Consider the following 19,792-nt stretch of genomic DNA (forward strand, 5'->3'; position numbering starts at 1 on the left):
CGGCGCCCCGCAAATAGCGTTGGATTTTGCGTGGCCTGTGTTTAACCGAGGAACAAAGGATGCCCAAGTGCCAATGTTTAATGCCTGTTTGAATTCTGTAACAAATAAATGTACAGAGTTCAGGTTAAGGTTCATAACAGGGCTAGCATCACACTAAACAAACAAGGCATACAAAATGGTAGGAAGAGCTATACAAAAGGAAAATGGAAAAAAGAGTTATGTCCGTAATTAAGCTCAGGTCCAGAACTGTCCTCCTAAGGGGCATAGCTGAGCCCATCCGGATCCACAAACGTCGTCGACGAAACCTTGGTACAAGAATAGCTGGAGAGCGCATGCTTCGAGCTGACAATGCTTTCTCTAGTCTTCTAGCTCAACAAGCTGAGCTCTTCTCTCAGCCGCCTTCTTCCTGACGAAGATGCCCCACCGCATGGCAGCCTTGATCTTGAGCCACCCAACGACAGCTTTCCCAGGCGTGCGGGTGCGGTCATCCTCGAAGTTCAAGTTCGGGGAAGGTGCAGGCATGTAAGAAGGGAAGTTGAAGCCATCTTCAGTCAGGTTGGTTCCTGCACCACCCATGCTCAGAATCCGCAACATTTGCTGCATCTCTTCATTTTCTAGTATCTCATGGCTCCTCATCCTGATCTCCTCCATCAAGTAGTCATCAACCCCGCCACGATTCTCCTGCGGTTGCGACCATTCATCAAAAGGATTCATCCCTGTCGGCTGCATGGACTGCCCGAGTGCTGGGAATTCAAAACTTTGTTCCTGTTGCTGCGGAGGTCCCAATGCTAGCATATTGGACCCTCTTGAAGCTTGAGCCTGAAGGGATGAACCGTTAAACTGGCTTTCAGGCGACAGTGCACTCCTGTCAAATTGCATGGTGATGTTTGCGGGAATGTTCTGAGTGTTGGATGCGTATCTTGCTGACTGGTTTCCATTGTATGCACTTCTAGTCCCATCTGCTGAACAGGAAAAGTAATTCAGTGATGTCAAGCGCACACATGATAAATTGATTGAATTCACATAACTATCATGCAGACTGCACATCCATATGACCATATTCCATGGTCATAAGCAGTATCATGTTTTTTTACGCAACCAGCAATTGTTGGCTTAGTATTGTAAATTTTGATATAAAGCAATAGCTACAGTATGGTGCATCATTAGTGCAATTCCTTAGTAATGCCCTGAATCCCTGATTCTAGCATCAAGCATAACTGAACAAACCTACTTTACAGGTTATTGTTATGATCTGGCATATACAGAAGCAAATCCTTATTATGCTATCTGGACAGATGACAGTGACAAAAAAATGAAGAGAAGCAAACCAATGGTTATGTGTGATGCAATGAAATAAGACATCAGAAAACTTCATCATCATGTTTGGAAGAAGTACACATTACCCCCCTGATCTCTACCCAATGTCTAAAATTCAACCAAACTTATGAAACCGTCTAAATGACACCCTCAAACTTCTCAAACAGGACATCGGACCCCCTCGACCATATACCAGTCTGGTTTTGCCCCATGCTGTCATCCACATGGGCTAGCTCCATCCTAGTCAGAGAGCGGCCGTGCCCCCATCTCTCTTTGTCGGTGTTCTTTCTCTCCCCCTCCCTCTCATCAAATCGAGTCGGAAGCCACAGCGGGCGCGTCCTCTTGGCTAGGCTTTGCGGAAGGAGATAGCAAGCGCGAGGAGCAGAAGCTCATCCCAATCAAGCTCGTCGTCGACCCGTGCCACAGAGATGAGGGGATCTGTCCCCTGTTCCCTACAGGGAGGGGCCCGTCCATCTTCTGCAAGTGCAGGCAAAAGGCACCGAGATGAATTTCTTGGAGCGATTTGAACGCTGGGAGGAGGTATTACACATGCATGAGACGGCAGGATAGTTTTTGATCCATCTTGGTGTTGATTTGTTTGATTTGTCACCAGATGGGCAGGCTGATTTGGTCAGATTGTGCAGATTTGTCACCAGGTGGTTTGACGACACCCATCACACCTTTTCTGAGGCAATGATCGATCGATTTGAGGGAAGGTCTGGAGTCTGAATCGATTAATTAACTGAATCGCATGCACTAGGTCAAACAACATGGGAGCCATCATGAACACCACCGCCTCCGACTCCGAGGTCGCCGCAACGTGCAGCCCGTACTCACTGTCCATCAGGAACGAGCTGATCTCCTTCAGGCGCGACGTGCAGGCGGCGTTCCTCGGCGTCTGGGACCAGAGGACCGCGGCGGCGGCGGTAACACCACCATCGAGAGAATCCTTGCCAGCTGAGTCACCACCTGCTCCATCTCGCCGCCCAGGCCAGGAAGCTGCTGTCACCCAGGTACTGCAACGGCCTGAGCTGCTGCCAGGGACCCATCACCATCGACAACACGCCGACGCAGCCAACGACAGAGACAGAGATAAAATGAGGGGGCTGACTGAAGGGGCCATGCCGACGTGGATGGAAGCTGCTGTTGCCCAGGTACTGCAACAGCCTGAGCTGCTGCCAGGGACCCATCACCATCGACAACACGCCGACGCAGCCAGCGACAGAGACAGAGATAAAATGAGGGGGCTGACTGAAGGGGCCATGCCGACGTGGATGGAGTGTCGGCTGACGTGGATGCCAACGTGGATCAAAACCGGCCTGGAGTGGGCTCGGGGGGTTTGCATACCTGGTTTGCACAGTTTGGGGGCGTCGGTTAGACGGATTCGTAGTTCGGGGTTGAATTCTAGACTCATGGAAGAGATAAGGGGGGTAATATGGACTTCCATCATGTTTTCACATTAATGTGGGGTCGGCAAGGATGAGTAAATGGGCATAGACTGAAATCACTAAGCATGTCATGAGAAATGATAATAGAAGGGCATAGGGCAATACTGTATAGTTCAATCGCAAAGATCAACAAGTTGGGAAATTCCATCCAATGTGTTACTAGCATGTGGCCACCAGCATAACATGTCATCCTCGTACTGCATATTATTTCAATTTATGCCCTTCACACTAGTTCCATGCTAGTTTTACTTAAAAATTTGTGTCCACTAAAGCACAGCTAAAACAAAAATGGTAAACAGGAAGGCTCAATAGGAGATCAGCATATGTCACCTTCATTTGTAGTACCCGCCGAGGAAGGTTGTCCAGATTTTGTTGGCAGGGGCAATTGTTTCTGTGAACTGGCCAAACCATATGAAGCAGGATTGCTTGTTGAAGCAGCTGCAGTGTCACTTCTTGTTGTGATAGATTTCTTTTTCTGCTTGAAGCTCAAGAGTGCCTTGCCATCATATTCTACAGCATGCATCCAGTCCTCATATGCTTTCTTTACCAATGCGTCAGCATAGACCTGCAGTTTAAGATGAGCAAGGTCATAATTTGTTATGTAGACCACACCTTGGATAGAGGATTTGAATCCAAATCCTTAGGGTTAGCTAATAAATCGTAAAAACTCTCAAAGTCAGCCCTCTCATCAAACACCCACTTAATGTTCATGACTTCCAGGTCTTGACTTTGCATGATACATTCAGTTTAGTGTAGTGATGATTTGTTAAATGTGTAGCAACTTCCAAAGTTACTCTTCAGACAAAAATTTGATTCTTTGCCCACTGGCATCCTCTGCTGGTTTAGCAAAACACCAAACTGATGAAACTAATACGTGATGGTTTTCCACTGAAGGCCTTGTAGCTGGCAGGGTCAAAGAGATAGAGAAAAGAACACTAACCTTCTGGTTGTCTGTCAGATTTTCAGCTGAAATGAACTGATCATCAGCAATCAAACCAGTAAACTCATAGATATTATTGAATATTGCACCAACGCTTCTTGTGTCACTAGCATAATATACATAATGCTTTCCACTTAAGACACAAGTCTTTGCATGCTCAACAAGGCTCTCCCACATCTTATTTGACATGCCACTGCCCAGAATCTACAAAGAACAAGGGATGTTAAATTATTAGCAAACACCATAAATCTAGTAAGTAGTAACAGGAATCATAGAACTTACACTACGTAATCTCTGCTGATCCCTAACAAGAAGCCGGAGAAAATCTTCAACTGTATAGATCCCACTAGCGTTTAACTTCTTGTGGAATGCACCATCCTTGCCAATCTTTTCCAATCTCCAAACATCATCCTTCAGCGCAGGTGGGTAGTGCTTTTTGTACACTAATAAATACAAAATCAGCATGCTTGGCAACTGATGCTAATTCTAAAAAAAACACATAATGCATATATCATCTAATGCTACGAGTAAATCAAGAATGTGCGCCACACGTACATTCTCCTCTGTGATCCTTAACAGGGAAAGCTTCTGTCTTGGCCTCTCGGACACGAATACCTTCACAAAAGCCAGGAGCAATCCTCAGCCCAAGTCTGAATTTCCTGCTTCGTATCCAGCTGGAGTTATCAGTGAAGGTAAGCTCCCCTATGGTTCCAACACCTTCTTTAAGAGTCACTTGCAGGTCACCTGTCAAAAGAGGCCTCTTCCCTTCACGCTCCTTGACAATATTACTTTCAAACTCTTCTTCTGTCCAATCCTCATCTTCCTCTTTATTAAAGTCCCCCTCAAGCACAATGATATCCAGTTTTGCAAACGACTCAGGTCCTGAAGTAACAACACATCCAGTGTTTGCATCCAGCAGCACAACATGTATAGCTGCTCCCTGCTCACCTTCAACTTTTCCACCAGTAAAGATTGGAAGAGACAACTGACTTCTGAACTGAAGCTGAAGATTTCTTCCATCAGGGCCTTCAATTCTTTTGGGGGAGGATCTGTTTTAATTGGTATTAATGTCACATCTCAAAAAGCTTTTTATGTGGCCAAATCACATTTGCAACAATAAATCTCAAATTCAAGCATCCCCCAAGCGTCATCGGTGAAGACTGACGAGTAAATTGATTTTTTTTACCTTCCATGAATTCTAGCAGGGGCCAATTTGGCTAAAGCACGCTCTACTTCTTCGCTCACCTGGTACCAGAAAAGTATGGATCAGATGTATAAATATAAGAATTTACATAATTACATATAGAGTAAAGAGTAAGTCCAGCAGCAATTTAACTCACAACTCTTCGGAGAATGGGCTCGAGCGACGAACAAAGCTTCTGCAGACTGTCCATCTTGAGAGCTTCCACAATGACACTGAAAAACAAATCATTAGTTGAGCAACAAATCTATTTGTAATTTGAAGGCAATAGAGGAAAACAGCTGCAACTTATATACTAAATTCAATCAAAATTACTTGTGAATTACCAGCATCTCATTTTACTATAAGATCATTGCATCTAATATATTAGCAAACCCTAATTGTGCACCCACCTTTCCCACCATAAACAGGATAGTACACTAATATATTACTGACAACAACAACAAATCTTTTTATTCCCAAGAAAGTTGGGGTAGGCTAGAAATGAAACCCAGCACTAGGCATCAAAACAAACAAAGAAACAAATAAAAGGGTGAAAAAAAAGGAGAGGAAAAAGGAATTAGTAACGGTAATTAAAGTAGTAGCCGTTATAATAAGAGTGGACTGAGCCTAGGTGATAGTTCGGGCATGTTGATTGCTAATTATAACTCAACCTGTATTCACTACTGAATCAGGAGAAAATGTTTCAAGAACAGCATGGCAGAAATACAAGCTAATATTGAACTTCAGTTTCTGTATCCACTGGATCAAACACTTTCTACAGCGTAACACTTTGCTATCTTTGCTATCGGCAAGTTGGTACTCTGAGGTGGCCTGGCAGCCAAAAGAGCAAACGCTGGGAACTGCCAGAAAAAAAAAACATCACGTTTACATGGACCACAGTGCATTTAAGGTTCATAATTATCCACTCAAGCCACTTCCTTATTTTGCAATAGTTTTTACCTTATCTCTGAACAAAAGATAGTTCCCACATGTAACCGAACCATCCACCAGTTCAAGCTCAGTTTGACAGTTAACCAAATCGACAAAAAAAACTAATTAGGGGAACTTCCTGCACTCATTTGTACTGATTCTAAGCTTAACAGCAACAGCAACAGCAACAGCAACACTAGTAACATCCACTAGACCACTACTACTTCCCCACCGATCATCTCAATCGAATCAAACTAAGCTAAGGTTTCAAATTTCACCCAACCACAAAGCGGCCGACAACCTAGCCACGCAACCGAAACCCTAACCAATCACAAACCCACGGAGCAGAATCAAAAACATTTTACGCGCGCTCACCTCGCGAGGGCGGGGACGCGGGGCCGCTTGGGCGCATGGTCGTCGTCGTCGCCGCCGCCGGTGGGGTCGAGCCCGCGCTTGGACCCCGAGCGCTGCAGCCGTCCCGGCCGCTGCATCGCGGCGGGACCCTAACCCTAGCCTCCCCCCGTGCCCTCCACAGCCGCCGCCGGGCGCCCGTCAGATCTGCGCCCATCACAAACCCAGGTTAAGAAGAAAAAAAAAAAAAATCCCCAAAATAGCTACGGAAGCCGGACTGAAGCGGCCGCGGGTACCGAATCGAAGCCGCCGGCGAACCAGGACAGCAAACCTGCGGCCGAATCGCGAGAGCTGGTCCGCGGCGGGGAGATCTGCGCCGCGCGCGCGTGCTCTCTGATGAGTGTGGCGGAGCGGTAGGGTGGGAGCGCCGGTGTGCGTGCGTGGCGTGGGTGCTGTGCTTGTGCTCGCTCGCTCTCTCTCTCTCTCTCTCTCTCTCTCTCGCTAGCCTCCGCCTTTCTTTACGGCTCAAATGTGTTTGTTTACTTGCCGTGCTTCGCCTACCTGGCCGCAAGCCGCTCCGGCACGGCTCTCACTCGCTGACTCCCCGGGCCCACGGGATCGGACGTCCAGCCCCCCGGGACAATGACAAGCGGGTCCCGGGAGTTGTGCGTCCATCGGTCAGTGGGTGAGTAGGGTAGTGGGGGTTGACGAGGTGGTGGGGTGAGTGGCGACGGTGGCGGCTACGGGAAAAGATGGCCGGACCAGATGATAGGATATTTCTTGCCCAATTGGGCGTTGTGCACTGCCGCTCATTATTGTACAGTCCACTGACTGCTGGGCCACAGTTTGCCCGGGCCGACCTGTCGGTGAGGATTTGCCAGGGGTGAGGCAGCGTGAATGACAGGTGGGCCTCGGAAACGGCGTCCCACCAATCAGTGGACTGGGTTCTCCTGGTTCAAGAGAGTTCGTGGTTGGTGAAGAAACACACACGCAGGTGGGGACGCCCCGACACTGTACCTAGTCAAGGATGCGGGGATCTTCTGTGGCGATGGGATCCCGATCTTATCACCCTGTGGCCACTCCGGCCTGCCGTCAAAGGCACAGGGTGAAGTGGGAAGAGAGTGCGCTACTGTGCTTGGACGGATCAATTGTACCCGGCAAAAAGTTACGTACTCCATCCGTATAGGACAGCTCTACGCCAAATCCATCGAAGCAGCCTGTTGATGTCTACTCCCCCCGTCCTATAAGTGTTCGTTTAGAAACTTCTAGACACACTAGTAGTTGTGACAAAGTGATCATACTACGTCTAATTACTCATATTAGTTGTGGTTGAAAGTTGTACAGTCTGTTTGGTTTTATGGATCTTGAATAAATGCACATGCATTGGAACCAAAGAAAAAGCATCAATTGATTATTTCATTGGCTCTATGCCTTCTCAATACATTTTCTTTATTGGTGTGAGTGTTGATTTAATTAGATGAGTCTCACTAGGAGGTAAATGAATACTCTTTATGGGACAAAATTTGAAGGCTAAACGAACATTCTTTGTGGGATGGAGGGAGTAAGGATTAGTGCATGATTTCAACCGCCATCTCCTCCGGCTCCGGTGGTGAAAAGGTTTGAGGAGTGATATGATTTTTTGTTGTGGAGGGTTTGAATGGAAGACACCATATGAGCATGTCTCTCCTGATTGGGAGATGGTGGTGGCAGATTTGTCATCGGTAAACCGCCAAAGAGCATATTGGAGTGGAAGTGAAGCGGTGGCAGAGGAGGAGGTAAGTGGTTGTGTCGCCAGCATCAGTGTAGGTAATCGTGAGGGAGGTGCGCGAGAGATTTAACGAAAATGGGGTGGTGGGGAATGGGACGACAGCTAGGTTAGAGATGAGAGATTAGGGCCAGGATGGCTATGCGTTTATATACATGAGTAGGGAGAGGATGATCATCGGATGAAGATTTCAAGGGGAGAGAACAAAGTAGGGTTTGAGACAGTAACGGACAAGATTGAAGAGAAGTTCAGCCATTGGATGAAGATTCAATGAGAAGGGAGGGTGGCTAAAAATAAAAAGAAAAGGCTTTTAGACCTTTTTATTAGTTTAATGCTTAAAGCAATGTTTAAGACATCAACAGTTTATTATTCGTGTTAATGTTGTTTGTAATTTTTTAAAGAAGAAATGCATATCGTAAAGCTATGTTTACAAACCATATTGCAAATGCCAACATCTTGAACCCGTAAATTTTGCAATAACTTGAGCAACAACCTAATAATTTCTAGAAAAAAAATGATGGTTATGCTACGCACTTCCTAAATTTTAAGCCAATAAAATTTTGTCAAGAGATTGGCAAAAGTGGGATTAGGGATTAAGATTCAGAAGGTTGGTAGGATTTATAGGGTGCTCTTGGAAAGGTAGATCGAGGTAACTCATATAGGAAGCGTCTAGACGAGGGTGACAACATCCTATGTTTCCGTGGCAGTAGCCACCAACCCACCATCAACAGGTCTAGCGCCATGAGCATGTTGAAGAAGTGATGAGGTTGACGGAGAGGGGGCATGGGTGAGATCATCGCTGCTTCATACGATTAGAGAGAAAGACAACACGTCAAAGGAATAAAATGTTAACCATGTGCGGAAAAAAAGAAAACAATAGCGCAAAATTCTAGAAGCCTCGACTTTATAAACAATTAAATTGTTAAATGTGGTTACTGATGCATTCCATGAAAAGAATACACCAAAGGAGCATTGTTTCTCTGATAGGTAATAAACAGGAGAATGGATACGTGATGAACCCATGTACCTTAACAACCACAACCTTATGCTCTACTTCTAGGCTACAATGTGTCCTTGAGATGAACCATTAGACTTTGCATGCCACAGATAGCAGCACAAGTCGTTCCAGTGCAATGGGAAAGTGAAGCATGCAGAAATTATAGAGATGAACTTTATAAACAGCTTTACTATAAATGGGAAAATCTGCTAACTTGTGTAGCTAAGAATACACGAATAACCTTCATTGACCCTATAATCCATTATAAGAGTATTCAAATAGCTTCATAAACTGATAGCTGACGATAAAAGGACATGATTTGTTTGTGTTTTAGGTGCAGATCGCATCGCAACTATGACAACCTATAATTTTGTTCAAAGGGTATCCAAAGCATGGACAGTGTTTGATCGTATTCGTTGAACCTGCTATCACCAGAAGCAGGCTGCAAACTTGGTGATCTTGTCCACTTCAATTTGTGTGAAATGTTGGATCCACCACAAGGCATCATGGATCATAACCACTGCAGGCATTGTTAAATACTCCCTCCGTTTCATAATGTAAGTCGTTTTGACTTTTCTAGGTACATAGATTTTGCTATGTATTTAGACATAACTCTATATATAGATGCATAGTAAAAACTATGTATCTAGAAAAACCAAAACGACCTACATTTTGGAACGGAGGGAGTAGATGTGAAGCCTGCAAAGATTCAGACCATGATAGGAAGGAAACGGCATACAGATTAGAAAGGGGATAGCATGTTGTAACTTCAAAGACAAGTCGATTATCCAATTTGTTAATGTCCATTGCAAGCATACTTCCTGTTGAAGAACTCTGTGGATCATTGTGCTAGATAATGTTGAATCACCTAATCCTTGCAGTACTTGGCCTCTCGATTCCTCTTCCCAAAGTGATGCTGGAGCTTATGTGTATTCTGGTGGCCACCTAAGGCCTGAGCACTCTGGAACTTCTGAGGACAGCAGCTGCAAGAAAATATTGTTGGAAGCCTTGGAGGATATGACTGATGGAGCGTCAAGTTTAAATTGAGTCCATCCTTATCCATCTGCATATCCATGGACTCGGTGCGCCTAGAAATGATATGAAAAAATGATCAGAAAGTGGTTGCTCCCCCTAGACTTAAAAGGCTATATGCAGAAGTGCTGGCTTGAACGGAACATTACTTAACATATTTGCAGATTCATGGCTAGAGATGCATGAGATGATTTGCTGGTGCTCTTTGTAGGCACTTTTGTCTGTGCTCAGCACCTCTGTTCCTTGATTTGCTCTGCTTGCCATATATGGAGACCAGGCCAAGTTAAACACAATGCACTAACCTGAAATTTATTGCAAGTCCTTGAAGGCTTAACATGGCTGTCTTATAAGACAGCTATGGAAGCTTACAAATTGCATGGTCCTATCCATTAGTTATCTTGTTATGATCAACCAACTAAAGCAGGTTTGAAGTAGAAAGCTGCATAACTTAAATCATGCAACAGTGATGGTTGCCGGTAGACCATCCACTTCTGTGAATTAGTTGCTTGGCTCCATCCACTTAGTGCTGAAGAGTTTGATCGAACAAGGGAATTTTGCAAACTGGTTGCTTGGCTATTCAACAATACAATAAACTTACAGTAACCAAGAACCTTGAGCACAAGACTGAAATTTACCTTTTCCAGCCTGATTAACCCAGCATGCTAAGCTAAAGGAGTCACTTTATTGGTTTTGTTACACCAACCTCAAGTGGCGAACTGCCGAGCCACATTTTATTGAACCGAAGTACCAAATATTACTAGTCAGTAGTCACCACGGACCAGCTGTTGAGTAAAAGTAAAAAAGGGACATACTAAGAAAGTTAACTACCAACATTACTACCAACAGGTATCTTCCTAGTCACCACGGCCCCAGCCTTAGACTGCCTACCTAGACAGCCTTGAGCAAAGGACATTTGGTTAAAAAATTTTGCTGTGCGCAATAGCAGTGGAGCTCTATTGTGATGAAGTTAAGATAACAGAAGGTAGCAATCCACTGAATTGCCTTCAGAACTGTATGAGACATCTCACCTGTCCAAGTCAATGGACTGATTGCAGATATTTCCGCTGATCTGATTTAGGAAGGAAACATGAACATTTTTACATTTCAGCGTTGTGCTGGAAGCTCCAACAGTGGAGTTTATGACAGTTTAGTTACTCCTGTTTTCCGAAACAGGATACCTTCCATGACAGAATTATACTTCCAAGTGTGTTAAAGCATGTTTCGTGAGAAGGTCTTCTCTTACCAAAATGCCCGGGGGACTGTCTTACCCCTCGCAGGTCGAGGGTTTTTTTTTTGGTTAAAGCATGTTTCAGTTACAAAATAATGTCAGAAAGATCAATTGTATACAAATTAAAGTAAAATGTACAGAACATTTGAACTGTAACCTTTTTTTGAGATGTTGAACTGAAATGTTAGGTACAACCAGTGATGATCAGCTATTCATTTTTTTTTACTTTTCAGTTCTCCCTTAACTAGTTAACTGTGCATTAACATTAATCGGATTTGTTATTAAATTTTTCTCAAAGCAGTAATAGGGAAATTTTAATTTATATGGACAAGCTGTGGATCATTACGCAAACCTCAATTGTACTTCAGGATGTCTGTCATGTACCACCAACAAAAACATATGTTGATCGTGGATCTGATAAACTCTACCATTGCTGCAGCAAAATGCCTCTGTGTAGAAATGTAGAATCATTACTGTTTTTAGAAGTGTGCTTCACCTTATCGGACTAAGTGATATTCAATAACCAAACCTGGTGCTACTTTCTAAAGACCAGCGTCAATTATTCTATTTGGTGCATTCTTTGGATCTTCACATGGTGTCTCATTATTTTGGTGAGCATGTAAATTTTGATGAGCCTTTATCACCGTAATGCGTGAATTCAAGCATACCATCATCTTTCCAGGTACAGTCATTTAAATTTGATAAATGCAAGCCACAAATGCTTCAACTGAAGATAGTCCACATGTTCTGATGGTATAATACTGTTGGTAGCATCATAAGCACCCCATTCACTATTGAAGTCTAACACTAGTAATTGATTTGATAGTACTACAGTGTACTGTATCAGCAACAGATCAGCAATAGGCTCCACACACATTACATGCCAAATGGATCATTAATAAAATTTGGAAATTGTCACTAAAGACAATAAATTACATCAGTACATACATGATACATATATTGCTAGCTCGCTTCAGTCTAGAAGCATTCAAGAAGACAAGAACCTAGTTGGTCCTGATTCCAGACTTCAAAACTAGCAATGATGTTTTTTTAGGACACTGGTTGTTGAATTCCAGAGAGTTCAACAAGCTGCACTTTGTGTTGCCACAAAATTAAAATTTACATGGTTTTCTGTCTATTGCATAATTCAAGTAAAATCGCTAGATCTTTTACACCGTGTGCAAATCCAACCACCCATAGGCACATTTCATCGAACAAGTAATGGCCACACAATTATCCGAGAAGAGGAGCGCCTACCTCTCCGCCTGCTCGACGCCAAACACGCCGTCCCTCCGTATCACAAACTCGCACGCCCGCTCCGGCAGGTGCGGCGCGAACGCCACCTTCATCCGCCTCATCGCGATCCCGCTGGCGCCGTCCACTTCCCGCGTCAGGAACAGTCGCGTGTTGACGCAGTTGGCCCACGCAATCCCGAGCGCGGGGCTCACCCGGCGCCCCGACGACCACGCCACGGTGTTCCCCGCGTCGCCCTCCACCACGTCCACCACCTGGTTGGTCACCACCACCACGCACTGGTGCCTGTAGGCCAGCTCCTTGAGCGTCGCGGATATCTGGAAGAAGAGCGCGGACCGGCGCTTGAGGTCGGCGGGGGAGGCGTCGAAGTCGGCGCGGAAGAGGGAGGCGATGGAATCGAGGAGGATGAGGCGGATGGGGAGCCGGTGCGGGGAGCGGCCGGGGTGGGCGAGCAGGCGCTTGGCGCGGGAGAGGAGGGAGAGGAGGTCGGTGGGGGAGTGCGCGGCGGCGACGAGTACGTGGTCGAGGATATCGGGGCGGGATTTGGGGGCGAGGCGGCGGAGGCGGTGAAGGGGGAAGGGGAGGTCGGAGTGGAGGAAGAGGGCGGAGGCGGAGAGCGGAGACTGCGGGGCGAGGAGGGCGAGCTGGAGGCACAGCTGGGTCTTGCCTGAGGCGGACTCTCCGGCTATCTCGGTGACGGAGGCGGCCGGGAGGCCGCCGGAGAGGAGGCGGTCGAGGATGGGGCAGCCGAGGGAGAGCTTGGCGGCTCGGCAGGAAGGGAGGAGGAGAAGCGGATTCTCCGGGCGGGGCTCGCGCTGGCTGTAGGAGGAAGAGGAGGCGGCAGCAGGGGGCTTCGGCGCCGGCGGCCGCATCGCCGCCGAGCTCGCCGCCAAGGGAAATCTGGTTTTGAACGGTCGCGGATAGTTTCCCGCTGGGAGGGGAGAAACTTTTGGGGACTTCTTGGGCTGATATTTGTGCGGTGGAATTGCGAGGTTGGGCCTAGCCGGTTAGCCCAGTTGTCTTGGTTCAAAAAATCTCCTCTTTCTACTTTTTTTTTTGTCAACTCTGTTTTCTCTTGGGAAAATCTATACTGTGCAAAATTGTTGAAATTCCGTTTCTATATTTAATGTTTCAAAACATTTTCCCAAAATCTATTGATTTTTGGAAATTTTCAAGTCCATTTTAAAAACTACACTACAATGTGCTTTGTGTTCTATCGATGAGTGGAAAAAAAGTTTACAATAATAGTTCACTACTAAAAATTTATAATCAGGAATGAAAAAACATAGCGTTCAGTTGAAAAAACATAGCTTACACTATCAACAAATGCGTTCAGTTGAAATTACAACACGACCTCCGTACTAATACGGCTTGGTCGTATACTCGTATTGGAGATGCAGGCTAATTTCGTCGCAGTTAGAAAGCAGGGTGAAGATTTGAGTAAACAAAAAAAATGCGGGTGGAGCTTTCCCTATTGTTGTTTTTCCATGGTCAAAGCTGCTTATGATGAGGAGAAAACACGTCTACAGGTTGGGGAGGATTGTTGCACTAGCTAAAGTTATTCACAAGTTATTTAAAAAAAGTTATTCACAAAGAAAAAAAAAGCGTATATGATCAACGATTTAATGTTGCAAATTAAGCAAAAAAAATGCCAGTCACGAAGAAACCGAATTGGAGATGGCATCAATTTTCCGTGTTCCTTTGTGGTTCGGATTGGAGGCTCCGACTGTCCGACGGCGCTGGCGTTGGCTCTGGCGAAAGTCCGGCGCGATGCGCACGCCTATAGACAGTCTCCTAACTGGACCTCTGTTTCACAGCTGTAACCAAATCGTAATTTATCTGATCAAGTCTATTCACATTTGCTATATTAGAACATACACAAGATTGATTCTACTAGATTTATCATGAAAAACAATTTGATAGCATATAACTCTTTTTATTTGAGATAATAATGCATTCATAGATACTGGTTGTCTAGGTATCATACAGAAAAATTTAAGCCACTCAGGGTGAAATTCCCTAGATGCATCTGGGGCTAGAAACTCCAAATGTTGAGGCTACCTGCGCCGTTGCACAGGTAACTTTGGTATAACAAATTTGCAAGGCTCCACTGCCTTGAATTCAACCATGTCGTGATGTCGATAACTTTTGGCGTGATGTATGTTTCTGCAGCCTCGAGTACTCTGGAAAAACCGAGTGGTGTACACTGTGAGACGCTTGAGTGATGTTGCAGACTCAAGGATGTGACATGCTAGCTCAACCAGAGTCCTTTCAGATGTGAAATTGATGATGTTGACTTGCTTAACTTTGTCGTAAGGGCGCTCTCGTATCTTTCTCAAACCTGAGGGATCTACGAAAATCGACTTAATGATTTCACCGCAGTTACTAAATTTTTCTGTTGGGAGAATAGCTACTTACAACTAGGATGAAAACCTCCAAGGATGGAGAAGCATCAAGAAAGGAAACTAGAGAAAAATAGTCAAGGTCACGTCCCAAGACCAATACCCAAAAACTTAAGGTGGAGGAATTTATGTCGAGAGATCGAAGATTTGGCATGCTGGACGGAAGTTCGGTACGACCATAGAAGGAGCTGTTCTACCCGCAAAAAGAAAAGAAAAAAGAAAAAAGGAGCTGTACGGGCAGGAGCAGTCTATTCGCAATGTTTCTCCAAGTGAGACTTGCACATGGAGTGACCCTCACGCAAAAACTGGAGAGATTTGGAGCTTTACACTCTCTATCATTTGCAGCCTGGTGCAGGCTGACAAGTGACAACTTCAGGAATCTGAGAAGCTCCAAACATGGCATCTTCAGGCAAACTAAACCACAACACCACAGAGAAGGAAGCACAAGCGATCTAGTAAGTCACTTCATAAGAGGATCGATACTGGGCGATCTAAGACACATGACAGGGAGTTACCTGCAGGTGGGTTAAATCTTCAGCAGTTGGAAGTTGGAACAACACAGATCTACTAATCCAGTATGACTGCCAGATGCTGCATAATTTCTGCGGTCAAAAAAAAAATCCAATACAGTTCATAGGCTCAAAAAATGGGGGGGAAAAAACAGTTCATAGAACTCTTGGTTAGCTAGGGTAGGCCCACTGATACGTGCGGTTCAAGAAGGCTGTATTTGCAAGTGGCAGCACGAGCCTTGCATCATCAAAATTTTATGCCATACCTCCGGAAGGTCCAACTGAGCGTTGATATTTTGTGCAAGGATAGCTTTTTTTTTTAACGAATCCGTATTAGTGGAACGAAAAGTAGCTGGGTTGCAGGCATAACGTACTTTCAAACTGAAAAGTGGAACGATCTTGGCATCTTGCCATTGCTATCCACCAAAATAAAGAACAGTCGGACTCCGAAGTCTGCAAGTCGAAGCCGGCCAGAGGAAACGTCGTAACTCCGACTCTGATAATTAATCCCTACGAATTAGCCTCAACTAATTAAAACTAGCACGGGATCGGAAACAGACTCTGTTAATCCATGTCTAATTGCACAAATAAGTACACCACGCCTCCACCGTGCAATCATTGCCGTCGACGCACCTAGCCAACCCAACAACACGCACGGCAAACTCCCTCGTCCAGGATGACGATCACCGAGCACCCGGAGAAACGCCGCCGGGCCGCACCACCCCCGGCCGCCATTCCACAAGACCTGCTACTCTCCGAGGTCCTGCCGCGTCTGCCCGCGAAACACCTCGCGCGCTTCAAGTGCGTCTGCCGCTCCTGGCGCGCCGCCGTCGAGAGCGACCCCGCGTTCGTCCGCCGCCACCTCGAGCTGTCCCGCGCGGCGCCGCCGTACATCCTCGTCATCCCGCGCGAAGAATTCTACAACGACGATGGCGACGACGACGACGACGACGACGGAGCCATGTCCGGGGAGATCAGCTTCCACCGTCTCATTCTGGGCGAGGCACCTGGCACCGCCGACGTCGAGCTCGTGTTCGACAAGGCGTGGCCAGAGGGCATCGCGCACGGCGTCCTCCCCACCCACTGCGACGGCCTCGTCGCGGTCGCCACGGCCGCGGACCAGATATTCGTCTGCAACCCGGCGACCAGGGAGTTCGTGGCCCTGCCGCCGGGCAGCCGCGACGTCCTCGACATCAAGGCGCCGGCGGCGGCGCTCGGCTACGACCCGCTGCGCAACAGGTACGTGGTCGCCCGCTACTTCTACCGGAAATACGACCTGTCCAAGGACGTGGCGTCCGGCGCGCTCTCGCTGGACTACGAGATCGGCCACGAGACCTTCACGCTCGGCAGCGGCGGCGGCGACGGCTGCTGGGAGCCCACGGCTGACCCGCCGCACGCCATTGGGCCGGCGAGGCCGGTGTGCACGCGGGAGGCCTTCTACTGGTGCACGGCCGTGCGCCGGCCGAGCGCGCTGCTGCGGTTCAGCCTGCGCGACAGGGCGTTCGACGTGGTGCCGTGCCCGCCGGGCGCCGACTACGTCCACGGCGTCGACCACCTGACCGAGCTCGCCGGCAAGCCGTGCTACGTCCAGCCCGCCACGGAGACGGCCTTCGACTTCTGGGTGGCGGACGACGACGGTGGGCCACGGCCCGAGTGGACGCTCCGGTGCCGCGTCGACTTCGCGGACTACGGCCCCAGCGTCGGCTCCGACGCCTTGTCGGTGGTCGCCGCCGTCGGGGACGAGATGATGATAGCCGCCGATCACCGGAACCTTTACAGCTGCGACGGCCGCCGGCGGAAAGGTGCGCGGCTGTTGGTGGACATGGAGGAAGAGCTGGCGTACGAGCGACCGGACGGGAGCACGTACGATGGCGAGCTGTTGCACCACGTCGTCCCGTACGTGGAGAGTCTGGTGTCGATTGGGAAGTGCAACTACTGACAACGATCAAGACAACTAAGGATTTTGGGACTGCTCTACTTCAAGTTTTGCAGCTCCGCTCCAGATTCATCTTACCAAACATCTCCAGCTCCAACTATACCAACTCCAAAAAAAAGATGGATCTGAGGATAACTTCAAGGTTTTTTTGAGCTCCTCAAAGTGTGCTCCAAAAACTAATTTCATATCATTGGATGGAAATTACCCACCAATACCTCTGTTTACCCATACCGCTTTGAGAGGAAAAAAAGGAACGCCTCGCGACGCGTCTCCTGTTCTGCCGCCACTCCCTCACGACCCGTCTCTCTCCCTCGCGATGCCTCTTCCTCTGCTGCCGCTGCCATCTCCCCTTCCTCCGGCCGTTCCACCCGCCGGCGCCCTGACCGACGGCATGCACCCCTGGCCGCCGCTGATTTGGGCCTGGAGGACGCCCTGGCCGGCGGCCTGGCTGGGGGCCGCCGTGGCCTGGCCGGGGGCGGCTGATCAGTGTACTTGTGTGACTGCTCTCTGTGTTGTGCAGGCTCATCCTGGGCTGAGCGAAGAAGAGAAGGAGAAGGTGAGCAGCGTGGTGGACGGGCGCAAAAGCTGACGCTGGAGGCGTGCACGAACGCCGCGCAGAACGAGCGGCTGCCGTTGCGGACGGTCGTGCAGGTGCTCTTCTTCGAGCAGCTCCAGCTACGCCGGGCCATCGCGCGGACGATCATGGCAAACGAAGGCGGGGCGGCGGGGTCCGGGGAGGAAGGCGGCGGAGACAGCGAGGCTGGACATGGACAGCATGCGGAGCCGCGTGCAGGAGCTCGAGCGCGAGTGCACGAGCATGAGAAAAGCCATCGAGAAGATGGACAGCCGAGGCGCGCGGCGGACGGGAGGTGGGGCTCGATGGTGACGAAGCGGTTCGGGTGCAAGTTCCCGGCGCAGGTCTGCCAGTCGCCGCAGCGGACGGTGGTGGCACGGCCTCTCCGGCCACGCATCGAGCAGAGCCCATGAGCTCTCGCCGCCGCACATCGTAGAGCTTCGAGATTTCCTTTCTTCTGTTCTCTTGATTCTTTACTTCGATTTGTGAAAAAATTCAGAGTTTCTCCTTGGCTACCGTTGTCCTTTTCCATGTTCTACTCTACCATTGAATTGCGTATTAGCAGCTAGCTGCACAAACTGTACTCGAGAGTCTTCTTGCTGGCCAACGCATGAAACCACAAATTGGCCAAACAAATTGTTTCATCGAATTCTCGTCACTGAAAAGTGCTAGAATTTACAAACTTGGTCAAGAGTTTCTGCTACGGCAACGGAGGAATGCGTGTGATCAATTGCAGGTTTGGAGAAGGCTCCTCACCAGTAGTCTCCGCAGGAGCAGACGTCGTCCCTAAAATGGTGGGACCGCTTGTTATCCCTCACGACGATCTCTCGGTCGGTGACCTTGGTGATGAGCAAAGGTATGGAAGGGATCACAGAGTACTGTAGCGACAGGATACTGTAGCAGCGCTAGTTCCTCTAGCGGCGCGGGAAAAAACACCTAAGATCAAGAGTAACTATTCCCACTAGTTTATACAGTTCCTGGAGCTGAATTTGCATTTGGTAGCCAAACAGTTACATAACTCCCTATTTTCCTGGAGTTGGTGGAGTGGAGCTAAAAAAGGTGGATTTGGTGGAGTGGAGGTGTTTTTTTTTGGAGCGGAGGAGTCCCAAACAGGCCCTAACATGATGAGTACGCTGAGAAATTTTTCTCCACCGCTAGGGAAAGCGCCTCTAGTACAAGATCCTAATACTGGTTGTGCAACCGGTATTGCTACCTCGATACTAAAGAGGGGGTTTAGTACCGGATCGGTACTGAAGGGGGGCATTTAGTACCAACCGGTACTAAATTGGCTGCCACATCGCACATGGTTGAGGCCAATTTAGTCTGGTTGGTATAAACAGTACTATTAGGGAAAATGCCTTTAATACTGGTTGGGGACCCCCATTTAGTACCGATTTCGTAACTGGTACTGTTAGTTCGGGGACCTTTAGTACCGGTTGAAAGAACCGGTATTAAAGGATATTAAAAAATTAAAAAAAACAAATCCTCCCACTCCCCCCTCCCGCCGCCCGCCCCGCCCCGCACCGCCGCCACTCCCGCCGCCCGTCGTCGCCCATCGTCGCCCTCCGCCCGATGGCTGCCGTCGCGCCTTGCCCCGCCGTCGCTCCTCGCCTCAGGCACGAGGTGAGGGGTGAGCGGGGTGGGAGGAGAGGGGAGGCCAGGGAGGAAGGGAGGGGACCAGCGTGGAGCTGGCCAGAGGGAGAGGGAGTGGACGGAGCTGAGAGGGTGAGGAAGGCGGAGGGAGGAAGAGGATAAGGGAGCAGGGGGCCCGGTGAAAATTAAAAAGGCGACGCGTGGACGGAGGGACCTTTAGTACCGGGTGGAGCCTCCACCCGGTACTAAAGGTCCTTAGGCACATTAGTACTAGGTGGAGGCTCCACTTGGTACTAAAGGGTCGCTTTTAGTACTGGGTGGAGCCCCCATCCG

At 48.2% G+C, this 19,792-nt stretch overlaps 2 protein-coding genes across 4 annotated transcripts; both read right to left on the minus strand.

Annotated features, from left to right (window-relative positions):
- Window positions 1–60: 60 nt before the first annotated feature.
- LOC117857900 (calmodulin-binding protein 60 D) lies at window positions 61–6,666 on the minus strand. Of its 3 annotated transcripts, none has more exons than XM_034740822.2 (9): window positions 6,466–6,666; window positions 6,194–6,376; window positions 5,046–5,121; window positions 4,892–4,950; window positions 4,261–4,754; window positions 3,988–4,148; window positions 3,706–3,909; window positions 3,096–3,330; window positions 61–959 (listed from the first exon to the last, which is right to left on the minus strand). In XM_034740822.2, exons 2-9 carry the CDS (start codon window positions 6,307–6,309, stop codon window positions 358–360), a joined length of 1,947 nt encoding a protein of 648 aa, XP_034596713.1. In that variant the 5' UTR covers window positions 6,310–6,376; window positions 6,466–6,666; the 3' UTR covers window positions 61–357. The 3 variants fall into 3 exon arrangements, with proteins under 3 accessions (XP_034596713.1, XP_034596697.1, XP_034596706.1); XM_034740806.2 differs by having other exon boundaries at window positions 61–962; XM_034740815.2 differs by having other exon boundaries at window positions 61–962; window positions 6,501–6,663.
- A 2,987-nt stretch (window positions 6,667–9,653) lies between these two features.
- On the minus strand, window positions 9,654–13,409 carry LOC117857930 (DNA repair protein XRCC3 homolog). Its single transcript, XM_034740858.2, has 3 exons — window positions 12,449–13,409; window positions 10,113–11,640; window positions 9,654–10,019 (listed from the first exon to the last, which is right to left on the minus strand). The coding sequence occupies exons 1-2, from the start codon at window positions 13,315–13,317 to the stop codon at window positions 11,616–11,618; spliced, it is 894 nt and encodes a 297-aa protein (XP_034596749.2). The 5' UTR covers window positions 13,318–13,409; the 3' UTR covers window positions 9,654–10,019; window positions 10,113–11,615.
- Window positions 13,410–19,792: the final 6,383 nt, after the last annotated feature.

The sequence above is a fragment of the Setaria viridis genome, chromosome 1 (assembly GCF_005286985.2).
Source record: "Setaria viridis chromosome 1, Setaria_viridis_v4.0, whole genome shotgun sequence".
NCBI classification, from domain to species: domain Eukaryota; kingdom Viridiplantae; phylum Streptophyta; class Magnoliopsida; order Poales; family Poaceae; genus Setaria; species Setaria viridis.

What these genes read in the sequence shown, in the direction of transcription:
- LOC117857900 (XM_034740806.2), bottom strand. Translation starts at nt 6,309, where the DNA reads ATGCAGCGGCCGGGACGGCTGCAGCGCTCGGGGTCCAAGCGCGGGCTC. An exon ending in TAAGGATCACAGAGGAGAAT is followed by an intron (nt 4,149 to 4,260) that starts GTACGTGTGGCG and finishes TGTATTTATTAG; the next exon opens with TGTACAAAAAGCACTACCCA. An exon ending in ATCTGACAGACAACCAGAAG is followed by an intron (nt 3,331 to 3,705) that starts GTTAGTGTTCTT and finishes CTTAAACTGCAG; the next exon opens with GTCTATGCTGACGCATTGGT.
- LOC117857930 (XM_034740858.2), bottom strand. Translation starts at nt 13,317, where the DNA reads ATGCGGCCGCCGGCGCCGAAGCCCCCTGCTGCCGCCTCCTCTTCCTCC. An exon ending in GGCGTCGAGCAGGCGGAGAG is followed by an intron (nt 11,641 to 12,448) that starts GTAGGCGCTCCT and finishes ATTTCTACACAG; the next exon opens with AGGCATTTTGCTGCAGCAAT.